Raw genomic sequence first — 23,457 nt, forward strand, 5'->3', positions numbered from 1 at the left:
TTAAGTGGAACAATGGAGCTTCAGGAGGTGCAGGGGCGTCAAACAGCCGCTAGCTATGTCCAGATGTTGCAAAGAGCATCCCTCATGATTGAGGGCCCTCGTCTGTGTGGTAACCAGTGGGTTTATCAGCAGGACAATGCTACAGTACACAATGTTCACAGGACAAGGGACTTCTTCCAGGTCCAAAAGAGTGATTTCCCAATCACGCTTTTGAACCATCCTGTGTGTTCCCCTGATCTAAATCCAGTTGAGAAGCTTTGGGGATGGACGGCAGGGAAGTTTACAAAAATGGACATTTTGATGCCCTTCATGCGGCCGTCTTCACCACTTGGAGAAATGTTCCCACTCACCTCATGGAAACACTTGCATCAAGCATGCCACACTGAATTTTTTGAAATGATCAGCAATAACGGTGGAGCTAATCATTAATGAGTTCATGTTTGGAACTTTGATTTCTGTTTTCGGGGGGGGGGTGTACTTTTTTTAAGGAGGTGTGGCTTTAAACTTTTGATTGGGACTGTATAACTGGGATTGTTTGTTTGTTATATAACGTGAGGAGAGTGAAGTATGTTATGTATGTTTCCTGCCTGAAACAGCTTCCAGTTTTCTCTCTATGGCGTAGCGTTATGTCAATTCCAACAGGACACATTTTTGGCATTTTTTTTTTAGAATCGGATAGACTTATAAACACAATTCTTAAAAAAAACAAAACATTAAAATAAAAATTTTTAGGTCTAGTTTTGGTAAGTGTGAAATTTCTACCAACTTCTTTTAAGACTTTCAGAATTTTACACGATCATATTTATGTACTTTTTTATAAATGATCTGAATTATTCGACTTATTTTCTTTTTTTAGTGTGTGAAATGTCACAATTATGTGTTCATTTTTTTACTGTGTCGTGTGGTGTGCTAAATAAAGACGTAATTAACCTGAAACAACTTTATCGCCAATATTTGTGTTGTGTATGTGAAGGCGGGCTACTCACCTATACATGATTCCCCATTGGCGGAAAACAGGCCGTTGTCATGGTACCCATCCCGGCACTCACAGTGATACCAGCCGGGCAAATTGACACAAGTGGATTTACTGTCGCACTCGACAAAGCCGTCCGCACACTCATCAATATCTGGAGACGGAGAGAAGATAAGAAAAGAAATGAAGAAAAAGAAAAGTCACCTCGGATTTAGTCAACATATCATGTTGGTTCAAAATAGTTTTGTACAGTGAATGAGGGTGCTCAGCTGCATTCTTGCCTGGCAGGCATTTTCAACACCGACTGATTCATAATTGATAAAACAACATGTCTAGCATATCAGTAAATCTGGTCCGAAGGCTTTATTGATCAAGCATAGTTTCACAGCCAGAGAAGGACATCTGTATCAATAAAAGATAGCAGGGAATGAATGAATCTAACATAACAAGCTTATTCTAGGAAGACAGCAGCGGGGAGCGGCTCCGCAGTATGGTGGCTTATACGCGCGAAAGATCCCCGGTTCGATCCTGAGAGGAGACACAAATCCCTTTGGGTTGTGTCAGAAAGGGCATCTGGCATAAAGAAAATCTGCCAAATCAAACACGTGGAGCTACCTTCCATGGCAACCCCCTTGTGAGTAAAGAAGCAGCTAAAAATAGTTTACTGTAGGAAGACAGAGATGTTACTAGCTTGTATCTGAAGAGGCCATAAAGCTCCTTTGCAGTCTCATCTTCTCATCAAAATATGCAGTAAAACAAATAAATTCCACAGTGCGTGCACAGTTTTCTACAACTCTGCTCGGACAAAGGAGTTTCTATAATGCCTTTGACACAGCTTCTAACAACCTGTGGGTGGCTGTCAATAGATGGAGGTGATGTTTGTTTTCACAGAGGTCCACTTAGAAATATCCTTGACGCTGCCTCCTTCAGCTCTTCTGTTTAGCTTACACGTTCTGACTTTCTTCTTGGGTGCATTTTTCTTTTGCTTTTATCTCTTTTATTCTGTTTAATTCTCATTTTTCTCTTTCAGTCTTTCTGCCTACAGCTGGCCAACCTTCGACCCTTTCATTACGACGAGCGGCCTTGCAAGCAGCAACCAAGAACAAATCCAATACAGGTTTCAACAATGAGCCTAATACACACAGAGAGAAAGATTACTCTGATATTTTAGCTCGCATTTAATTAAACTAAGGACCGGGCCCACACGAGAGAGGAAATAAAGCCTGTTATTACGCAGTGGGGCTAAATATGTTAGGTCCAGACATGCACCGTGATTAAATGTGTCTGCATAGCCAGTGATGGCTTTTTTATGATTGTGCATGATGCATGATGCTCTGCTCTCATTATGAAAATGGCAGTGTGCCGTGTATGACCTTCTCTGCGACTGCCTGCAACAGTATCCCCCACAGAGCTACAGGCAGACGGGCTCATGGTTGAGCCCCCCCCCCCCCTTCCACCGCCCAGGCAGTAATGGGATTAAGATCTATTGGCTAATGAGCCCTCAGCCTTTTAATAGAATTCTGCAGCAGATTAATCGTTGATCAAATGTCCCACAGATTAGGGTTTTATCTATTTAAAAATCACCCGCATTTGTCTGCATGAACTGCAGGTTTTCTAAAATTAAAAAAAAAAACTTTCCACATTGGTGAGGTTTAAAAAAATCTCGCTCCTACAAGCTGGCAGACTTTAAAAGTGAAACACACTTCACCAATTATATCAGTTTGGTGAGAAAGGAGCACCTTATTTCCCCCCCCTAAGGACAGCAATGTTGGCTTTAAAGGACGCTGTTTAAATCGCGAGTCTGCAGCAAATAGCATAACCAGCCGATCTTTGAAAATGAATATGAATTCACCCCACTCCTGAAGAGAAATATCCAATGCTCTTTGTTGCCTGTGAATTCCAGGGGCGATAAAAGCGCTGGGAGGTTTTAAAGGGAGGAGCTGCGTGAGGTGGTGTTGACAGTATATGAAAAAGAAATCATGCTGAATTTGTTGGAATGATTCTCTTCTCTCCAATGCGGTTGTGTGAAGTAGTTCAAAGTACAACTGAGTAGTCAGATTCTATTTATAACAAACACCGAGGGCGAAGTCAGTCTAAAAATATGCTAATGGGTTATTTTCAGCCAGTTTCATTCAGGTGTATTTAAAACGCTCGGCTGTCTGGTTGTAACAACAGCGGGTTACACCTTCAGCAAAAGGTTTGTCTTTCTTCCCCTTTTTATCTTCGCAAACCTTGTCAGCTACAATTATGGCGCAGCGCTTTTCAGCCTTCTGTCAAATCAACCTTTAAAGTGCTGCAATGTTTTAGGACAATGCAACTCATTGTTGTCGCACCTTGGATCCGACAAGGCTCGGTGTGCGAGGTGCAGCGGAGATGCGGCACGCTTGCACACACACACAAAAAGTCTTGCCTCCCCTTTTATCATCTGGAGGATCGTTGTAATTAAACCATCAACAGCGACAGTCAGACAAGGGCGCTGCCGAGGAGCGCCGTCACTACTGAATCATGGCGCTTTCGCTTCTGTTGAATCACAGAAGTGGATGGCTGTATTTTTACTTGTTAAATCATGTCGTGCTTCTTCTTCTTTTCTTTTTTTTTTACCTCTCTGCACTGGAAAAATAAAACCCAGTCCAAAAAACCCCCATCACCATCACAAATAAATAAAAAAATAAAAAAATGCTTCTGTCTCCTGGAGAGGTCAAGGCAGCGGTACAGCAGTTATTTTGGACTTACCTCACTGCATGAAAGACTAGAAAAACAACACAGAAATACCTACGCAGGGGAAGAGGATGGGCCGGATGAGGAGGAGAACAAAGATAAACGCAAGAAGGTGGAGGACAGAAAGAGGAGTAGGAAGAAAAATTAGAAAGACGAGGAGATGGAGGAGGAATCGTTGAAGAGACACTGCAGTTATTCTACTCGTTATCCTGAGTGGCAGCCTGGAAACAAGGGCTCTATTAAGGCAGCTCTCAGAGGACAAAGTGAGAAACAAGAGGACCATCTTTTCTCTGCCCTCCTCCTGGGCTTGTTATGCCACTCTGCCACGAACCACCCTTCCTCCCTTTATATTCATTCTCTGCCTTCACCTGTCCGTGTGTTACCTTTTTCCGCCAGCCGCCTGTCTCAAATCTAATGCAAAAATAGAGGTGCTCTAATTGTCACCGCTGCTAATCCCTGTGGTTTTCTCCCCCTCTGAGCAGAAAAAGCCAGAGTTTAGAGATGAGTTTAGCCTACCTCTTCTCTTCATGTCTACCTTTCATTGTTTCTGCTCCTGAACACCACTTCACATCATTCTCACTGGCTATTCTGATGCATAAAAGGTGCAATTCTTTGACTTCCCCTTCCAGCTTTCCTTCCCTTCACTATTCTTCCTCCCCTGTTTTTTTTTTTCTTCCCTTCTTTGACTGACAGATAGCCCTAGGGGTTAGGATGCAATTCTGCTGCCTTGCATCACTCATTGCAAAGCCTGTCACTGCTGCCACGTGTACATCTCCCGTACAGTAACCTAATTCAAAAGGATTTCCATTTCCCTGCAAGTCCACCTGATAATCCTGATTGGCACAGGGAAGAATTATTCACACCAACAGCTCACCCTGCCATTTGTCAAGTCAAATGCCAGTGGAATATAAGTGGATTTTAAAATAGGCTGAATTTGTCATGTCAGATCAGGTTTAAAATAAAGGCTGAGAAAAGACCGGAGAGTCGATAATAATGTTTGCGGAGGCGATAACGTAAGAAATGGATTGCTGATCGCTGTTCTTTTATGTATAGTGAAGTGTAATTGAGTGATTGTCACTGATCCTCAGTCTTCATTAAGAGAAAGAGTGAACTCACATAAATCAATCGCTGTGAAACCTAAGGCAAACTTAGTTACACACTGACTTCCTGAAGATGAAACAGACACTGAAAAGCAAATCCATATCTGCAAGCACTTGAGTAGGAGAGTGGATGAGTAATCACGGCAAATTGGAAACAAGTCTGGTGAACAACTGGTAGCTGCAAGAGCATACAGAATGCAATCAGTCTGCATGCAAGTCTCCCCAACCCTTTAAAGCAGGCCTACAGCTGAGACTACAAACTGCTTTGCGATGGTTGTTTTAGTTATAAAAATAGAAGGAAAAAACCCAGAGAGGTCCTTTAATCGCAAAACGTCTGCCTGAGAGTATGGATGTGGATAGATGAGCTAACAAGAGCATTGAGACACAAAATAAACATGTGCTGGAAACTTCTAATTTGAAGCTTATAATACCAGAAGTCATGCTAGAAGGGACTTTTGAATCTGCAATGACAGTATTTATTTGTATTAACAATTAAAAGTCAACCCATGTACATGACTGTTTCACTGTATCGCAGACAGGACTTTAAAAAAAGAAGGAACATAACCTTCACAAGTTGTAATTGTCCACATTTTCTGCTATAAAGGTTAAGGCACTGAAGAACTGAAAACTGTCAATATGCAAAGTTTCAACATAAATAAAATTAAAAATGTCCATCAAGATAAGTGCAGCAATTTATAATTACCTCAAACTAACCATTAAGGCCAGCACAGTAATTTCAGTACTTTAAAACAGCGGTCCCCAACCTTTTTTGCGCCACGGACCAGTTTATGCCCGACAATATTTTCACGGACCGGCCTTTAAGGTGTCGCGGATAAATACAACAAAATAAAACTAGTACCGGTACCGAAAAAAAGAAAATTTATTCATAACACAGGTGAAAAGACCCAGGAAAACCGAGTAAACGATAAAAGCGATAACAAAATAACGCTGAAAACCGATAAAACCCTGAAAACCATAAATTTCACACCTGAGCCTCAACTCTCGCGGCCCGGTACCAAACGACTCACGGACCGGTACCGGTCCGAGGCCCGGGGGTTGGGGACCGCTGCTTTAAAAATTGCACAAAGTACTGCTGCTCTCTCATTTTACAACAAACAGGACACAGTCATTTTTTTATTTTATTTTTTCTTGTTCAGTGGTCAAAGCGGCCAGAGGCTCGGTGTGCCCCAGCTTGTGATTGACATTTGCAGGTTGTAGATCCAGGCCAAAAGAGAAGGCCGATTAAAGAGTTTACATTTACATGTAGTGTAAGTTATCACATGGTATTGTACATGTACTGTATTTAATAAAACTGCCATGTGTCTGCACGCCTTTCAGCACTTCAAGATTAGCATGCTGTGGTGGATAGACAGCAAATGGTGCACAGTAAAATGTTCTTCTTCACAGAAATGCATGCATGTCTGCATAAAAATGCTTCTTACAATACTATGACTCAAAGTTTGAGTCAAAGGAAATTTGAATGAATTGAACCGGTCATACTGAAAGGCAAATATTTGAGCTTTAATACTAATAACATAAAAAATGCAATGTGTAGAGTGGAATGTGCAATTTCCCATGATGATGACGAACCCACAGATCGATTGACGATTGCTATTAGATTAGTGGAATATTTAAGAAGCTTTAATCCAGTTGTTCTGGCTTTAAGGTTTGTTTTATTCTCACTGTTAAAGTAAGTTTTTTCACCTAATGCAATGTAGCTGTGTTCAGTGAAAATCAGTGTAAATCTTACTGATTTCATGCCAGACTGATATAAACACCAAAAGGATGCTTACATTGCTCCACATATGCGTTTTTCAAAATAATGACTATTTCTTCCTCTCTCAAAGGAGAGCACAAAACATATCATTTACAGATCTAGTGTATACTAGCCTGCAGAGTAAAAGCAAGCATTTTAATTTAAATGTACTCTAGCTGTTCTGTGGCCAGTGCAGATCGCTGCATTGCAGCAGGTACAGTGGTCGCCTATCCCTGTGAGATGTGTAATTTAGGTAGAAGCAGCAGGTTGCGCGCAGCTAAACGACAACTCCGGCCATTAGCGAGGCCTAATTAAGACACACTAATTACAGGTGATGGAGAGAGTGCTTTGAAAGGCCGACGCTAAATAAATAATGAATACATAATCACTGTGCTTAAACAAGCCGCTTGAGCGGGCCCCGAGGCCTTGTGGGTAAATTGTGGAGGGAAGGAGGGAGCGTTGCAGTGATGCATCATGGGAGCTGTCAGAGATGCATCACGGGAGCTGTCAAGAGGGTGGAAAAAAAATGAATGTGGTTTTAGATATTCATTAGTGGTGGGTGGGAGGTGCCTAGGGAAGCTTTCAAAGATGCAGGCTATTGTAGGGACACACACCGTTGCTCTCGCTGTTTCAAATTATAACAATCAGCAGCTCCAATAACTGTTGGCAGTGTTATAAAATTTACCCTGGAGTGGTCCGCTTTCATACACATGCAACCCATCTCTCTGTATATAATAATAAAACACTTAGTGCTGGCCCTATCATCTGAATGTGTTTTTATTTGATATTTATCTTCCGGCCTGCGTGACTGGGGTTGTCGGATATCTGGTTTATCTGCCGTTTAGTCCGTCTTTCAAGCCGCTCTTCTTTTTTCTCTGTCTAATCTGTCATGTTGTCTAAAACTCTGACAACCCTCCTCGAGTTCAACATCAATGTAAATGAGGTCTGAGGGAACAAATTGTTTGTCTGGCCCCGTTCTGCTCTCTGTCCCAGTCAATATGCCAGCATGACTTCAGCACTCTCTCACTGCCTTCAAGGTTTCCTCATGAACTCACTGGCCATCCCCGCGTCTCCTCCTATCCTCCTCCTCTTCTTCACTGCTCCCCCCCACCCGCCACTTCCATTTTTTATACCCTGTTATAATTCCCTTCCTTTATTCTCCAACTTTTTGTCTCTTCTATTCTACTCTTATGCCCTCGTATCTGCTATCACCCACTAATTAAATATCATTTCTTCCCCACTCAACTATTCACCCATTGCCTCCTCAAACAAATGATTTCCTCACTTCCCATCCTTCTTCTTTTCCCTTTTCTCACAACAGGAAGAAATATTTGAGCAAAGGTTGCTAAAACTCGTAGAATATTTCTTTGGTAAAGCAAACAATTTAGCAACACTGATGAAAAGACACATTCTCTTTAGATTAAGTCTCTTCATGAGAACAAGACTTTGAAGGAAGACGTGTGCTGCCAAATGATTGTAACTTTAGTAACCAAGTGTGGGTTTTTTTTCTTTCAATAAAACATAATTTTACAGTGTAGGTGTGCTGCACCAGCACTCCTTGATCGTGCTCTTGAACATTAGCCTCCAGGAGTGTGTAGGAGTGACAAATCTAAATTGTATCATTAACACCAAACATAAAAATCTTTTATCTCTTTCTCCTTGTCCTCAAAGAACTTTGTCGATGCTAAAATAGCCTCTGCGTAATTTGGACCTGCTGATTAAAACTGCTCACAAGGATTCGAGACTGCAGATGAATTGAGAGATGAAAGGCAGAGGTGTCCATCCCGAGCATCTGATCAAATGCTGCTCTCCCTTCAGCATCCCACAGTGTCCTTTTGAGAAACTAGCAAGAGGCCAGCCGAGGACAGCAGAGATGGCCATTAATTACAGATCTGACAGAACAGTGACAGAAAATTTTAACTGGTGGCCAAGCATCCTAATAGGCTTAGAGAGGCTTGAAAGGAAAAGCTAATGAGCTGAAAATAAAGGAAATGCAGACACAACCTCCCCATTCATCTTGTAGGAACAGGTCGGCAAACACAAATCTAAAACCTAAACAAGGAGTGGATTTCCATTATTATTTCATAGAGGTATTGCAGGTCCTTGGTTAGCTAAAAGATTATCAGAGCTACGATATTTATAAAGGCCTTACAAAATCTTCTTACATGTACGAGGTGCTTTCCTAAAGGTTTCATATCTAGAGATGCTTTAGGATGCATAGATTAATAGTTCCTCCTGCCCACTTATCTTAATAAGGCTAAGTACCTTTAGATGGGACTGGATAGAGAAAAAAAATTAATTATACAAATGAAAATAATTTCTTTCACTTTCTTTTTACAGGGAATTACTGGATTTGAATCACATGGCCATGAGCATCATATCTACCAATTTACTAGTTATGCAAAGGCATCCAATTTAATTTACTTTATTCATACAAAACAGTGGTTATGGGATTTTATATTGCAAGGTAAATATGAAGCCATATTTTACTGAAACATATCAAATATTTAGAAAATGTACAATTTTAAGAAATGAGTAAATCATACTAAAAAGAAAGAGCTAGAAGAACATTATCCAACTATCGAGGCTAATTGGCAACACGTCAGTAACAATATTTGGTATAAAAACAGAGGAGGCAGAATTTCTCAGAAGTAAATATGAAACAACTGAAAGGCTTTATTTAAGGTAATAATATCCTTTAGCGGTCTAAAATGATGCGTCACGATGATTTCTTTACTTCTGACATCTATCTATCTATCTATCTATCTATCTATCTATCTATTAGGGGTGCAACGATACACAAAATTCACGGTTCGGTTCGGTTCGATACTTTGGTGTCACGGTTCGATATTTTTTCGATACAAAAAAATGTTCATGCCTTTTTAATTTGTCATTTATTAAAATTATAAATATATATTTTAACACAAAAGTACAGTTTTTAAATTTAACCCTAACCCTTGTGCATGTTGTTTTTTAGCTCGTCATATTGCAGCCACAGAAATTCTTTTGTCCATGAAACCATAAAGCTGCACTTTCTTTTTGCCTTATAGTCTGATTTGTCATAACTTCTCCGTTTTGTGGTAAGCTTTTCTTTGGCTGTCACTTCTTCACCCTGACCTGTCTTATTTGGCTCAGCAGAACTAAAATATATATCTGTCTGTGAAGGTTCTCAATCATCCAGGTCATCGTAGTGAAATATATATCCTGCCGCACTCACATAAGCTCAGCGATTCTCTGCGCGATCAACCTCTCACATGTTTAAGCTGCGGGAGATTTCACTTGTCATGTTTGCATAGTAAGCTAACAATTAATAAGACGATATCAGAGGAATTGGTGCACAAATTATCATCACTCACAGATCAGTGCTGTCGCTCTCTATACACAGTTCGTGCTATTGCAAAGTGAAAGCAAAAAAACAAGCGCAAATTCAAACACGATTTCAATATGTCACATATTGACAGTGGCTCACCCAATGACATAATTACCCAGCTACATTTCTGAAAGAATGCAAAAGCATTGACATATATTTTTCCTTCCTACAATAGCCCGACAGGCAGGGGAGAGATAGCCCCGGGACGTCGGGCTAGCGATATTGCGAGCCCTGTATCTGATTGAGGAATCACTCATCTTTGGAAAAGAGAGTTTATTACAGAGAAATGTCTCTTTCCAAAATAAAAGCTATACTATCCGCTTCTTCTGGGCTATATTCTCAGCAGCATATTAAACATATCAGGTCTCCATCTAGGGAGTGAAGAGTAACGCAATTTCTATTCTCCGTATGTCCTGTACATGTGGCAGAATCGACAAATAAAGTTGACTTTGACTTTGAAAAAAAAAAAAAAAAAAAAAAAATAAGGAGAATCCTGTGCTAACAGCTGTCTAAATGACTCGGCTAAAGTTTGTAGCATGCATGCTTGTTTTTGTCTTTGCACTAGGATGATGTCGGTGTAAATGTGCAGTCATATTCGTTGTGTTCCCACTAGTGCTTTCAGGTTAATCTCGTTGAAATAACCTTAACGCCACAACACGGCAAATCTCCGTGAACGAGCTACCCTATACAGAGGGGCTAGACGGCCAACACGTTAACGAGCTAACTGCGCTAACACACTAGTTCCCACCCATGTAATTGAGCATTGCATGGCACATCCAACATACTGTTTTACTTTAGTCCATGACTCGCTTACCTTCAGGGTCATACGTCACATGAAAACCAAAATAATTCCAAACGCCAGATCTGAATGAGGGTGGGGAGGTCCACTTCTGTCTCGCTAGCTTGCCCTGCGCTCTTCCTTCTGACCATCCTGTCTGTGTTGAGCGCTCAGTGAATCTGCGTTCGACTACTCCGCCTAGGCTGCACTCTCGAGCCTAGGCGGAGTAGTCAAATGCAGATTCACTGAGCGCTCAACACAGACAGCATCGTCAGAAGGAAAGTTGATAAAATAAATTACAAATTTTGTATTGTTCTTTTTTTTTCTCCCCTTTGGTTTTCTTTCTTTCTCTCCCCCTCTTTCTTTCATTCTTTCCCCCTGTCCTATCCCACAGTCATGTCTGTCCCGTTTGCAACTGAAAATAAAATAAATTCATAATTATAATAAAGGTCAATCAAATGGACCAATATGATGATCCACTTAAAATAAATCCTCTTGGCATCTTTCTTGGCCTCAAGACAACAATTCTGATGGCTATAGATCCAAACGGGACACAAAAAAAAAAAAAAAAAAAAATTGAAAAAAAAAAATTTGAAAAAAATTGTATTGTTCGATACATATGCGTACTGAACCGAAAGCACTGTATCGAACGGTTCAATATCGATACGAATATCGTTGCACCCCTACTATCTATCTATCTATCTATCTATCTATCTATCTATCTATCTATCTATCTATCTATCTATCTATCTATCTATCTATCTATCTATCTATCTATCTACCTGTGTGTGTGTGTGTGTACATAACTTATATTTCATCTTCAACCTTGAAAAGCAAGTTGTTGCCAATGCCCAAATAGACCTGTTTTCAATATTACATTAATCTCATCAGAAATGCCACTTTCTTTCCTTTTTTATATTGCTCTTTTTTTCATTTTACTGCACTATTCTACCTATGTTGTGTTTTTTTTTAATAATTCACATAAATTGAAGCTCCAATCTGGCTTAAGTGCAACATCAAGCAGCCAATTTACTAAAGTAGACTGGGTTTACTTTCTTACACTTTCACCTAGCAACATAGATTATATAAGATGCTGAAAGCTTGAAGCTCTGATAACTTCAAGTTAAGCTACATTTTATGATGCTTTCAGTGCCTCTGAGTTCTTTCTTTTTTTTCTTTATTCATTTACTTTTTTGATGTATGCATTTATGCTTGTTTACAGCAGGATGCATTATGGTTTTCATAAAAGTATTAAACTGTACCACATAGCACAGCCAGCCAGATTTAAGAAGATGTGTATACTTGTTTGATTTTGAGTGGGGTATTAAGAAAAGTGTGTTAAGAATTAACCACCGTTCATAAGATAAAAACACTTTTAGACGATTATATCGACGATGGTCTAAGAAATATGTTTTCGTTTGGTGAGCAAACGACTAGTGTGCTATACTACATCACACACATAAGCAATAAGAATACAAAGCACTGAAAAAGATGACCTCGACATTCTTTAATACGATTTGTTTCACTTCTGTAGGTAAAAAACATCTTAGCAAAGTACTGAAAAAACAAGCAGATTCATTACGGAAAAATAAACATAATATTTCTGCATGTGCGCGTCTCTCCCAAGCCATACAACATATACAGCTCCAGCCTGGGGCTACCATGTTGACTATGCGGCATGTTCAGGGCACATATTACATGGCTGGCCCCGCGTACATTTATATCCATGACTGAAGTGAATGCGCCCAGCCACAGCTGTACCCTGCATAATTCATGATGTGTCAGAGTTCTCCACTAGCTGGTGTCTGTCTGTCAGCACTGCGTGTCCCCTGTCCCTCCCCATCTATTCCCCCTGAATGGCAATGACAAGGCAGCGAGTGCACTGCACACAATTACAAGAACGCATGAGCAAAAATAGACAACAACACATTCACATGCATACACAGACGCGGAATATTCGACTTATGCATACCACAAAACACTGAAACCTGAAATAAGGGGGCCAGCTGACAATTTGCAAACTGTTGGCATCCTCTCATACGTTAATGCATGCTTATAGGTGTGCGTGTGGATCTTGAAGTTTGGTGTCTTATGACAGGCCGTCAGTCTGCCGCTGCAGCAGCAGAAGCGGTGGAGTCCCTGGGGAGACCTCTAAAAGCTCACAGGGTTCTTGTGAGGGGGGGTGAGGAGCCCAGACTTAGTGAAAGCTTTTCCATGTTCATTCACCAGCTCTGCCTCTCCTCCTCCGGCAGCCCTAACTCTAGCAGCCTCATTCCGCATCCAAATGCAGAGAAAACTTGCTAACCCCTACCCTCTAACCACCCATCTATCCCCTCGCTTCATCCATTCCATCTCTGCATCAGTCAGTTTTCCCCAACATGTCTGTATCTTCCTTTCCACTTCACCTCCTCTCATCCCCCTCCTGCCCACAACCTCTCTTCTCTTTCCCTCCTTGAATGTTGCATCTGTCACTCTCCCCGTACATCTCCATCTCTTCCTCCCAAACCCAGTTTCCCCTCTCCCTCCTCCTACCCATCCCTTCTCCACCTCCTTACCACCAGTAGAGCAGAATATCCAACAGTACATTAACCCCCATACATCTCTGTGAGCTTCTGCAGCAGACGCGTCCGTCACTGGGAGTTCCTGTCACGCTGAGGAGACAGTAAGAAAGACCTTTGTCTTTTCACTCTGAATGACTGGTGGAGTCACTAAACAATGCCAGAGGCTTTCACCCTGTAGAATAGGGCCCTGATGGTGGTCCCAGATGGAAAAAAACAAAACATCAATATGGTAGCTGTCACAAGGCTGACTTGGATAAGACTGAGAGGGAGTCAGATCGTGGGAGGGAGGCGTGCAAACGACAGCAGCGGCATCTGTGGTGACAAAAAAAAAATCCCACTGCCTGAGGCTTGAGGAGCATGATTGGGTGTACATGTGAGATCCCGTTTGTTTGAACCTCAGATTCTAATCAGACGCAACAAGGAGGAGATTGATCCCTGAGCTACCAGTCATTCAGCCCCAGTGGCCTCATCATTAAGAAGAACTGTTTTCTCTTTTCAGAGAAAACATTGCAGAGAAAACAAAAAATGGAAGGTTTAAACATTTTGGGAATGACACATGCTGTATTTGCTCATTCCCAGGTTTAAAATAAGAAGATTAAGTTCATTCCTTTATGTTCTTTAAATATAAATCATAAGTGAACGACCACTTTAGCTTAGCACAAAGGAAGCAAACAAAGGGAAACAGGTAGACCAGCTTTAAAACAAAAGCACATAAAAAGGAAGAAAAAAAATTCTCATCATATCTTTTTCATTTGGTATTAAAAATCTTTTGGGATGTCTATTTTCTATCATGACATTGTGTTTCTTCCTTGTATACTGAGCTGATGTAATGCAGGATCAAGTCGCTAGCATGAAAAGTCTCAAGTGTGATTGAGTAACCCAGAAAATAATAGCACAGTATGGGAAGAAGAAAGTTGTGCTACAACAAAGGAGTGTCCTCTATTTATGTCTTGGTCTCCGTTTTTACAATATGCAGTAAAATGTGCAATATGCTCCATATTTTTTTTACATTTTGGCTAGTTTTCTGGGGGGTTTTGTAAGATATGGGAGAATGAATAAAGGCAAATAGAAGAGGAGACAAGGAGCAAGGAGAGAAAGTGGGGATCTAAAACACTAAAGAAAGTAATGAAATGTGTGATTGCTTGGAACGTGCAATTACTAAGGGACGAGGTTCTCAGCACCTTCTCTGCTGCAAAATGAGGAAAAGCATAAGGCATTATGGCTGGCTAGGTGTGTTAACACAAGTTCTCTCACTCTCTTTCTCACTCTCAAACACACACACACACACGCACATACAAACACACACACACACTCCTTCCTCAGCATCTCGGGAAATTCATTTACTTTAAGACGGGCAGTAAAAAGGGCGCCTCGTAAAAAAAAGGTCCTTTATGTGCAATCAATACCTGAACCAATGAGAAAGCAAAGGGGCTCAGCTTGCCTCATTCAAACACGAGCACGCACAGTGAGAGAGCTGTCATGGCTTTCTATTGCTTTGGCTACATGTCTCCTGAAGGACACTCCATGAAAGGTTGAAATGGGTTATGAGAAAGGTGCTGCTGCTGTAGATTAGACATATAATGCATCAAATACAAGTACAAGAAATACAGTGTTTCTTGGTTACCTTAAATCAGCAACACTGTAGGGAAAAACACACATAGAAAGCCCTGAGTCTTATCACAATGTTTCACATATCTCAATGGCTGCTAGCTGACTTAACACTCAGTTCATCTATTATGTCCTATTTGATATGGTGCATCAGGAGTTTGCACAGCTGTAATGTCCATGTAGCATAAAGCCTATGAGGAGAATGCCATGCTGATTAATATGGGCTGTGACATGTATGGGCTAACGCCTATTATTGTTGCAGCTGCAGTTCAAATCCTCCACTGGGCCACTTGGGAGAGGCACAAGCTCATCGCTCACCACGGAGGCCCGACCCACACAGTCAGACTCGTTCACGGACATGCACACCGCCACAAACACATTCAAATGCACACGGGGGTAGTTAATATAGCTTAGTGAGAACACTGCAAAAAAAAAAAGCATTTACAGTACAGTCTCCCATTTTCCTTCCTTCGTTTAGTCTTATTCTCAAGAGTGTAAAACACCTCCTCGCCCTGCAACATGTTCTTTCTTACACATTCAATCAAAAGTTCCTTTTTTTTGGTTTGTTTGTTTTATGGGGGGAAAAAATGTAAGAGCGTAACGAAAACAAATGTTTACCTGTTTCACATCTCTTCCCAGTAAATCCTTGCTGGCAAACACAGTTGTTAGGTGAAACGCAGGTTCCCCCATTCTGGCACAATCCGTCACACATTGCTGGAGATACACCAGAGGAGAGGAGCCATTACTCACTAAGATTAACGAGCATTAACTATGTAATTAGACCAGCAGCAGCATATGTATTTGCATACAGAATAAGAGCTAATTTGGTGATGTGATTCATTATAGGCTTGCACAATATTATTTTGCGTGATTAATGCATCTCACCAAGGTTAATTCAAAAATGTTCATTATCCGTGGGTAGGCTGTTAGTTAATGTGTCCCCAAAACACAGAGAAGTCACTGAAGTTGACACAAATGGAAATGGAAATAAATGTAATATATGCAAAAATCATACCATGCTTCCTCAGAATAAAGAGTGAAAAGTACTGAAAGCAAATGAAAACCTGTTTAGTAAGACGTGTAAAAGCAGTGCTTAAAAAGAGCACTCCAAAAATGAAGAATTGCACTTTCATTAAGTTGGGGGATACAAAAAAACACCAAAAGACAGATGCAAGAGTCTGTCTAAACTATAATAAATTATTATAGCACAGTTTTGGGTGAAGGGTTCCAGCTTCTATCATGTGTTTGTATGTGCATGTTTGTGTAGTGTACCTAGTGCTCATCATGACCAAGCAAAGTTATCTTAATGTGCAGCTCCACCATAAATAGATTTCTACTCAAGAAATAGATTAACCAGCTGAGGTCAGGTCAATTTTCTAGAAAGCACAGAGATCACATATAGAACTGCAAACATGACAGAGGCACTCATTAAATCTGGGTCACAGAGGGCTTTTCAGTGGGTGGTGGAGAGAGTAGAATCACCATCATATACTTTATGATATGATATGCTTAACAGAACAATGGCTAAAACTAATGATCTTTGACAGAAATTTGATGATGAAGATGGTAGCAATGTTTATTTTATATCATTAATTTACCTGTTCATAACTTTTGTTTGAATGGTTTTGTACAAAAGACTGTATTATTGTAGGGTCTTTAAATTGCAATAGAATGTGCCTTGAGGTTACTGTTGCTGGATTCGCAAATTGTGTAATCACATGTACTGCACAGATGTAATATAGCCTTCTCTATGAGGAGGCAAAAACTCAGAAGCTCAAAATCCATAGAGCTATATGCCTGAGGAATATTCTCACATAAATACCCTGCATTCAGCCCTAATATGACCTTGAGGCCATCAGAAGAGAACATTGTGCAAGAAGGATGCACATTCAAAGCATGAAAGTAAACCAAAGACTTTGCAGATGCCAGAGTGAGAAGCAATGCAGTCTTACATGAAAGAAATGTCATATCTACAGACTGGATGAGTTCAAAAGTTGGGGGGCGACAAAAGGTGTCCGGCACCAAAGTCAACCTAATCACATGGGTCTCAGCTGACAGACTCTTTCAAAAAAAACCAAAAAAAACCACACATGGCAAGATGATGTGCACCTGGCATCACCACATCAAAGCCAATATAACAAGCAGCTATACCTGCCAAATAAATCTTAATTTTAGAAAAGGGAAGACTCTCTGGTGATTCCAGCCCTTTGGATCGTCGACGCTTGGGGGCAGACCTTTAGCTATCAAATCTGACCTCTCAACAGGTAAGCATGCATATGTCACAGTTCTGGGTGTGAGTGAATCACCAGGGGGTATATGTTTGCAGGTGGGGCTCTGCATATGTCATCACAGGTCATCTGCCTTAAAGGCATGAATAGAGGTGACCTCAGCGAGGACTAAAAGGGAATCATTTTCTATCTTTCCACAGTCAATTTCAACCTCCTAGGACCCTGCGTCCACATATGTGGACATCACATTTTGGGTTATTTAGACCAAAATATTCAATTTTGCTCTACAAGGGCCTGATATCCACTTACGAGGACAGCTACTGTTCTATCAAAATTTTAAACGAATATCCTCATTTGTGGCTCTCATTTTTCTTAGAAACAAAAATCAGATAAAAAAAAAAAAATCTGGTAATTCTGGTAATTCTGATTTTACATGCATCGGGCCCCAATCAGCCCAAATATCAAAGAGAAATTAAAAATGCATGCTGTGGAAGAGTTCGGGTCTTAGGAGGTTAAATTAAATTTGGCCCAGAGAAAAAGGATGGAACGTTTAGTATTTTTTTCCAGGGTGTCATTAAAACCAGCATAAAAAATAAAATAAATTAATAAAACTAGAAATTATTCTGTTTTTGTTTACATTTCTTGGCTGTGCATTGTGTGACACAATACACTGACATTCTTGAAGACTTCATTACACTCCGACTTATTTTTTCATATTACACGGTCACTGGAAACAATGCTGTTTCCCCCCGAAAGTGAAGACTATTTAAATGTTTTATCATATATATATATATATATATATATATATATATATATATATATAGTATGTGATACAACATCTAAATTAGAAAAACACTGTTTGTTAAAACAAGGGGAAAAAACAACAGTGGTCAAGTGAAGCAGGACTTAACAAAACAAAATGAACCTGGTGAGATTACCTTTGCAGACTGTCCCATTGCCCGTGTAGCCTGGCTTACAGGAGCAGCTGTGGCCTCCGACCATGTTGAAGCACAAGGCATTCTCATCGCAGTTGTGGAGTCCGCTGAGGCACTCGTCATGTTCTGCAAACAACACAATAATAAAACATGCATCAATCCGAGCAGGTTCCTCACTAGTACAAAGTATACTTTTCGTATTATGCAGCATCTTCCCACACTCTAGCAACAGTTCAGAAATCGTCTTCACATCTGCAAAGACCTACAGGCATCAAGAAAATAACACTTGATTAAAGAAAAGTGAGCGTTTATCCTCCTTTGTAAATATCAGAAATGATCGCAGCCAGCTGGTAATTTGTTTTACTAACCATTAACAAAAAAAAACAAGGACAAGATTTCAAACTGTGCCTTGTTTTAAACGATTTGATAGTTACACAGCTGTGAGTCTAGTAATAAGACATCAGTGACAAACAGCCAACTGGAGGATGAGTCACTTTTCTCTCTTCCATCAAGATTTGTCGTGAAAAAAATTGTCTCAGATGTTTTGCTGCAATTTGCCGTTTTTGTTTTTGCACATCATGAGGGACGGAGACGTCTCAGTGTCTGCTTCATAATAGCAGAAAATAAACACTTTAATTTCCGCGCACACACCAATACGGTTCATCTTTGTGTAGCAGTTTACATACAGTACATAAGCCATTAGCCTTTAGTTTGAGCGTTGCAATTGGCACAATTGGCGTGTTAAGTACCCACAGGAAATGTTTTATACAAGCATTAACAAAATGTCCCCGTAGAACTGGAACTCCCAGGCTCCCATCACTGTGGAGTTAGTGATATGCTGTGTTATGAATCACTGACAAGCTTGACTAATGGCTACAGCCCGTGACAACATACTGTATCCAACTGGCAAACAAATCTCTTTTCCTCTGTGAGGAGAACTTCGGGAAGACTGAAGTGGCAAAACAGAATCAAATGAAAACCTGGAGTGAAGGCTAATAAAACAAACAGTCCAGTTGCAACTATGTAATGATGCCACATAAAGAAGAAAACAATTAAGCCATTAGGGCTAGTAGGTACAAATTTAAAATAAAAAACATTTAATTTGAAAGTAGCTGTTTACGGAAGACAATGTCTTGTGACAGCTGACAAGAAATCTCAATTAATTGTCATATTTTTACTTGAGGGATCCGAACTTATAAATAGGCCTCTTTAAAAAAAGGAGTGCTGTGAATGAAACCATTTGAAGCAGCAGGGGAGACGTTATCCTGATGATATCACTCTCTGTGTGTCTGCTTTTTCGTTTGTCACAAGAAGATGTGTTCTGAAACAAATGTGATTTCATTTGCTTGTGGCTGGTGGATCTTAACACTTCCTTGAAACAAAATCATGCTCAAGTGTCACAAAAGTACTGAGTTTTACACCAAACACCACTTCGGTCTCTTCCTCACAAGCACTTCATTCTATCGATTACTCGTATTAATAAAGTGAGAAACTACCATTGCTGAGTTATCGGTATTTTAAATTTGTTTACACCGGTAGAATTGCAAAGCTTTGTTATACTATTTGATTCAAACGGGTCATTAAAAATACAGTGGCAGAAGTTTTTAGCCTGTGCTCACTTATTGACTTCTTTTGTTTTATCCTCCGAGGCCTCTGTGTTTGTTTACACAGTAAATAAACATAGAAGCAATAATGCAATGACGAGTTATTGGAAAAAATCTTATTTGAAGCTGACCTACACTAAACAGTTAAAGAACTCTAAAGCATTTAAGTCCATTCCCTTGCTACGGGAAGATGGATCTTGATGCAAGTCCTTCATCTGCCCCTGAACATAAAAGCAGATCTTTATCCCTCTGAGAATCACACAAAAGAAGAATACTCATCCATAGTATTTGGGAGATTCACATAAATATTACATTCTGATATGTACTTGCTTACCAAGCACAGAATAAGTCTCAAAAACCTTCTAGACTTTATCCTTTTGAAATCTTCTTTTCCATACTTAACATCTCTGTATCCCATCGTAGCCCGAGAGGCTGCAGAGCACAAGCCGTTCATTAAAGGTCCATACAGTACAGTGTTCACTCTCTCAGCTGGAGAATCTTGTTTTTCAATTCATATCATCATGTTGTTTGTGGTGAAAACTTTTAATGGTTGCTAAACGGATAAGCAGTCAACTAAATCTCTCCAAAAGGGTTAAGACTCTTGAAAAACACAAATACAAAGCTTTTAGTGCTAATCTGGAGTAAACCGTTTGGACCGTTTCTTGTTATTTTAAGGATTTGGGGGTAGCTTCAAGCTTGCCAGGGGACGGGAATAACAAACTTCTCTGAGCTGGTTTCTCAAATATATTTTCTTCAGACATGAAGTAAACTTTTGGAGCGTTCTTTTTTATTTATTTATTTTGCTCAACTTTTGTGCTTTTTTATGCTTGCACTTCGTAAAGACAGTCAAGACTTAAAGACGGCACCTGAAAGGTGAAAGGATCAGAAACCCGAATGCTTGTTGCGGTAGACCTGAGCCGCATCATCCATTTCCCTGCCATCACCCAATCCATTATATCTCCTGAGCAGACCGTGGGCTCTTCCAAATTGAAAGTGACATTGTGATGAGCTCCTCCATCGAGAATATGATGTATGCGTGCAAGTGTGTGTGAGATGGATTGAAGGGCACTTAGTAGGGCCCACTGCACTGCTCCTGTAACACACACACACAACTTTCCTGCTGTTGGGCAGAATTAAAGTCTGCTCATGGGCATATAAAAACAGTAATAGGAGCACAGGAGAGAGGAAAGAGAATTAGGTGCTTTTCTTTTTCTTTTTTTCTTGCCAAGGTCACATCTGCCAGAGCAGCAAACACCAAGCTGTCTCTTTGAACACACACACAGGCAGCAGAGCCACCGGGTGTTTGAGGGAATCCAGAATGTGCATCATCACTATGACCCTTGAGTTCTAGTATTGGTTCCTGGTAATTTGGGTTATTTATAAATTTAGGCTTATTACACTCCTGCACTCAGTGTAAGCAACTCCTAATTTAATCACCAACTAAATCCCTAAAATGCGTACGTGTGTGGTAGCGTGAGAGAAGCATTTCCTCGCTGGCTGCTGCTGCTCAGGCTGTAGACAGATAAACAATCAATTATGTACAGCCTGTCACCAGGGATCTCTCTCTAGCTGTCTGTTTCTCCTCCCGCTTGACTCCATCCACCTTCTGCCAAAACAACACCAGTTTCATTGATGTCTGACCTTCCAGCTGCTTTCCCCAAAACAATGTAACCTCCGATTTAATTTTACAATCCCAAGCTTGAAAAGACTACGATCTTATAATGTTTTACAACAAGAAAAACTTCTGTTCCTTTCTCAGTTTGCCTATTTTGGTGACCAAGACGATAAAAAAAAAAGAAAACTAAATGATGAAGAGCCAATATTTATTTGTTCCTCTAATAACTTAAAGCCAGGACTGGAGCACAGTTTTGGGGATTTTTGTACAATATGTTTCCCATTTTGTTTTAACATCTGCACCTGGATGATGTGATGCACAGTCCAGTCAATGATTTTGTACTATTTCTTTACCAGGAAATTTAACACGATGCAAAAAGAAAAAGAAAAAAAAGACCGCAAGCAAAAACAAAATTAAATTGTAATGTAAATCCTTTACTGTGTTTTGAAACTGATTAGGAGAATATTTAAAGGCGAGAGGAATTTAACTAGAAGTGTTTTTATGGTTTTTGTACTTCTTAGCAACTTCTGCAACAAAAACTCTCTAGGGCACCTTTAAAATGCCAAAGACATAACACTGTTCAGACCAGCAGAAATTGAAAACTTTTAAGTCTAAGTGCCCATGGGATCCTGTTGTTCAACCAGAATACAGATGTCCTTTAAAAAGAGGGGAAAAAACCCTCCATGTCAGCTGCAAGACCTTTTGAGTCATCAGATTAAAAGTCATCTTTTCTGATCTCTGCTGTTGACAAACCTCCTGCTCCACCTGTGGCCTTCGTCCATGCCTTACGCCTTATCTCCCGCCATCCCAGCCCTCAGCCGGTTCCTCAGCCTCAGGGGCCCAGGTCTGGTTATCAGGGGATTAGAACCGGGACACACACTAACTACATAGGCACCTTAGGAACAAGGGGAGGCGTCCACATATACACCTAGCAAAAACACACACCTCAGGACAGCCTTCTTTAATAACGTTTAAACGGAGAGCACAACCAATCCCCTACCTTTCATGGATTAGCTGCTAATCTCACAGAGCCGGGAGCACCTCGGGCACTTTGGGGAAAAGATGAAGAATGGGTGGAGGGGGAGAAAGGAGGCGGAATCTTGACCTTCAAGATGAAGGATACAGTAGCAAAAGAAAGTTGCACATGCTTCTCTCACTGTACCCTCAACCATATAGAGCCTCAGCTTTTGGCTGGACATATTTCATTTAAACAAGTACACAAAGTCCACATGTTCCAGTCCACCCCCAGCTGGGGTCTGAGCCCATCCACCTCCCTCACCGCAGGTGGTTTTCATGTAAAATATGGTCTTCTGTCTGAGCTCGCTGACCCCCTGATAAGCTGAGGATAAATAAAACCACAGTTCCATGCTGGTTCTCTCAGGCCTAAATCTGCAGATCAGCCCTTTAATACACCATCGTGCATATAAACACTGAGCCATGAAATGAGCTAGGGTCAATTTAATCCTCTTTACCAAGGCAGACTGGTTAACATGCAACACTGTAATGCGTGCAGAAATTCGTCCATCAATGCTGGAACCATTGTTTCTGCTGAGATTGCAATTTGTTAATTGGTGAAAGGCGCCATAAATGATGTAGTCACACATACATCATGCGACAGCTAGTGCGGGGGGGGGGCTTTAATCTTTTCTTCCGCAGCTATAATATTTTATGTGTGAGCAACTTAGAGGAATCAGCATTCCCTTTGGACTATTTTCAAACACAAGCAGATGTTCAATTACTAAGAAGCGGTAGATTCCTGCAGCTAGTAACTTAGCATCTTCCTGTTGTTACTGTCAGTTACTGCCACTGCAACTACCAAGGTGGTACTGATCTCAGGACACAGGTATACATTAGGAGAAGTGTGTTTTCTGGCACATATATACTTTCCATTAAGGAATAAAGGCACCTAATTTGACTATAATTTGGCTTACTAATTAGTCTAAGAGGTAAGGTGATACCATACCACTGACTGCACACTGTATCAGACAGTGATAGTAGCTGTGTGGAAGAACACAGTCCAATAAAACTGCAGGGAGATCATGACGGTAATTTGACTGAAGCAAGGGGGAAAAGTCATTACATCAAGCCTTTGCATAAGCCTAGGTTTAATCACACAAATTGACTTTTATAAGGAGGCGCATAGCTGTGTGTTCCACTACAGTGGCTTGAAGGCATTTTAATAGGAGACTACATAAAATATAGTGACACAAT

General features: G+C 40.5%; 1 protein-coding gene across 1 annotated transcript in view; it reads right to left on the bottom strand.

The window, feature by feature from the left end:
- nell2a (neural EGFL like 2a) overlaps positions 1 to 23,457 on the bottom strand; it is a 90,676-nt gene that overhangs the window by 12,221 nt on the left and 54,998 nt on the right. The window contains exons 14-16 of the mRNA XM_085282707.1: positions 18,031 to 18,153; positions 15,483 to 15,578; positions 987 to 1,127 (exon numbers count right to left, since the gene is read on the bottom strand). Of these exons, the coding sequence (XP_085138833.1) occupies positions 987 to 1,127; positions 15,483 to 15,578; positions 18,031 to 18,153 (360 nt within the window). The remainder of the gene's footprint in view (positions 1 to 986; positions 1,128 to 15,482; positions 15,579 to 18,030; positions 18,154 to 23,457) is intronic.

Source organism: Mchenga conophoros, linkage group LG7 (genome assembly GCF_057382185.1).
Source record: "Mchenga conophoros isolate Kocher_MC1m ecotype Shallow Benthic linkage group LG7, M_conophoros_male_GT1.1, whole genome shotgun sequence".
In the NCBI taxonomy this organism is placed as follows: Eukaryota; Metazoa; Chordata; class Actinopteri; order Cichliformes; family Cichlidae; genus Mchenga; species Mchenga conophoros.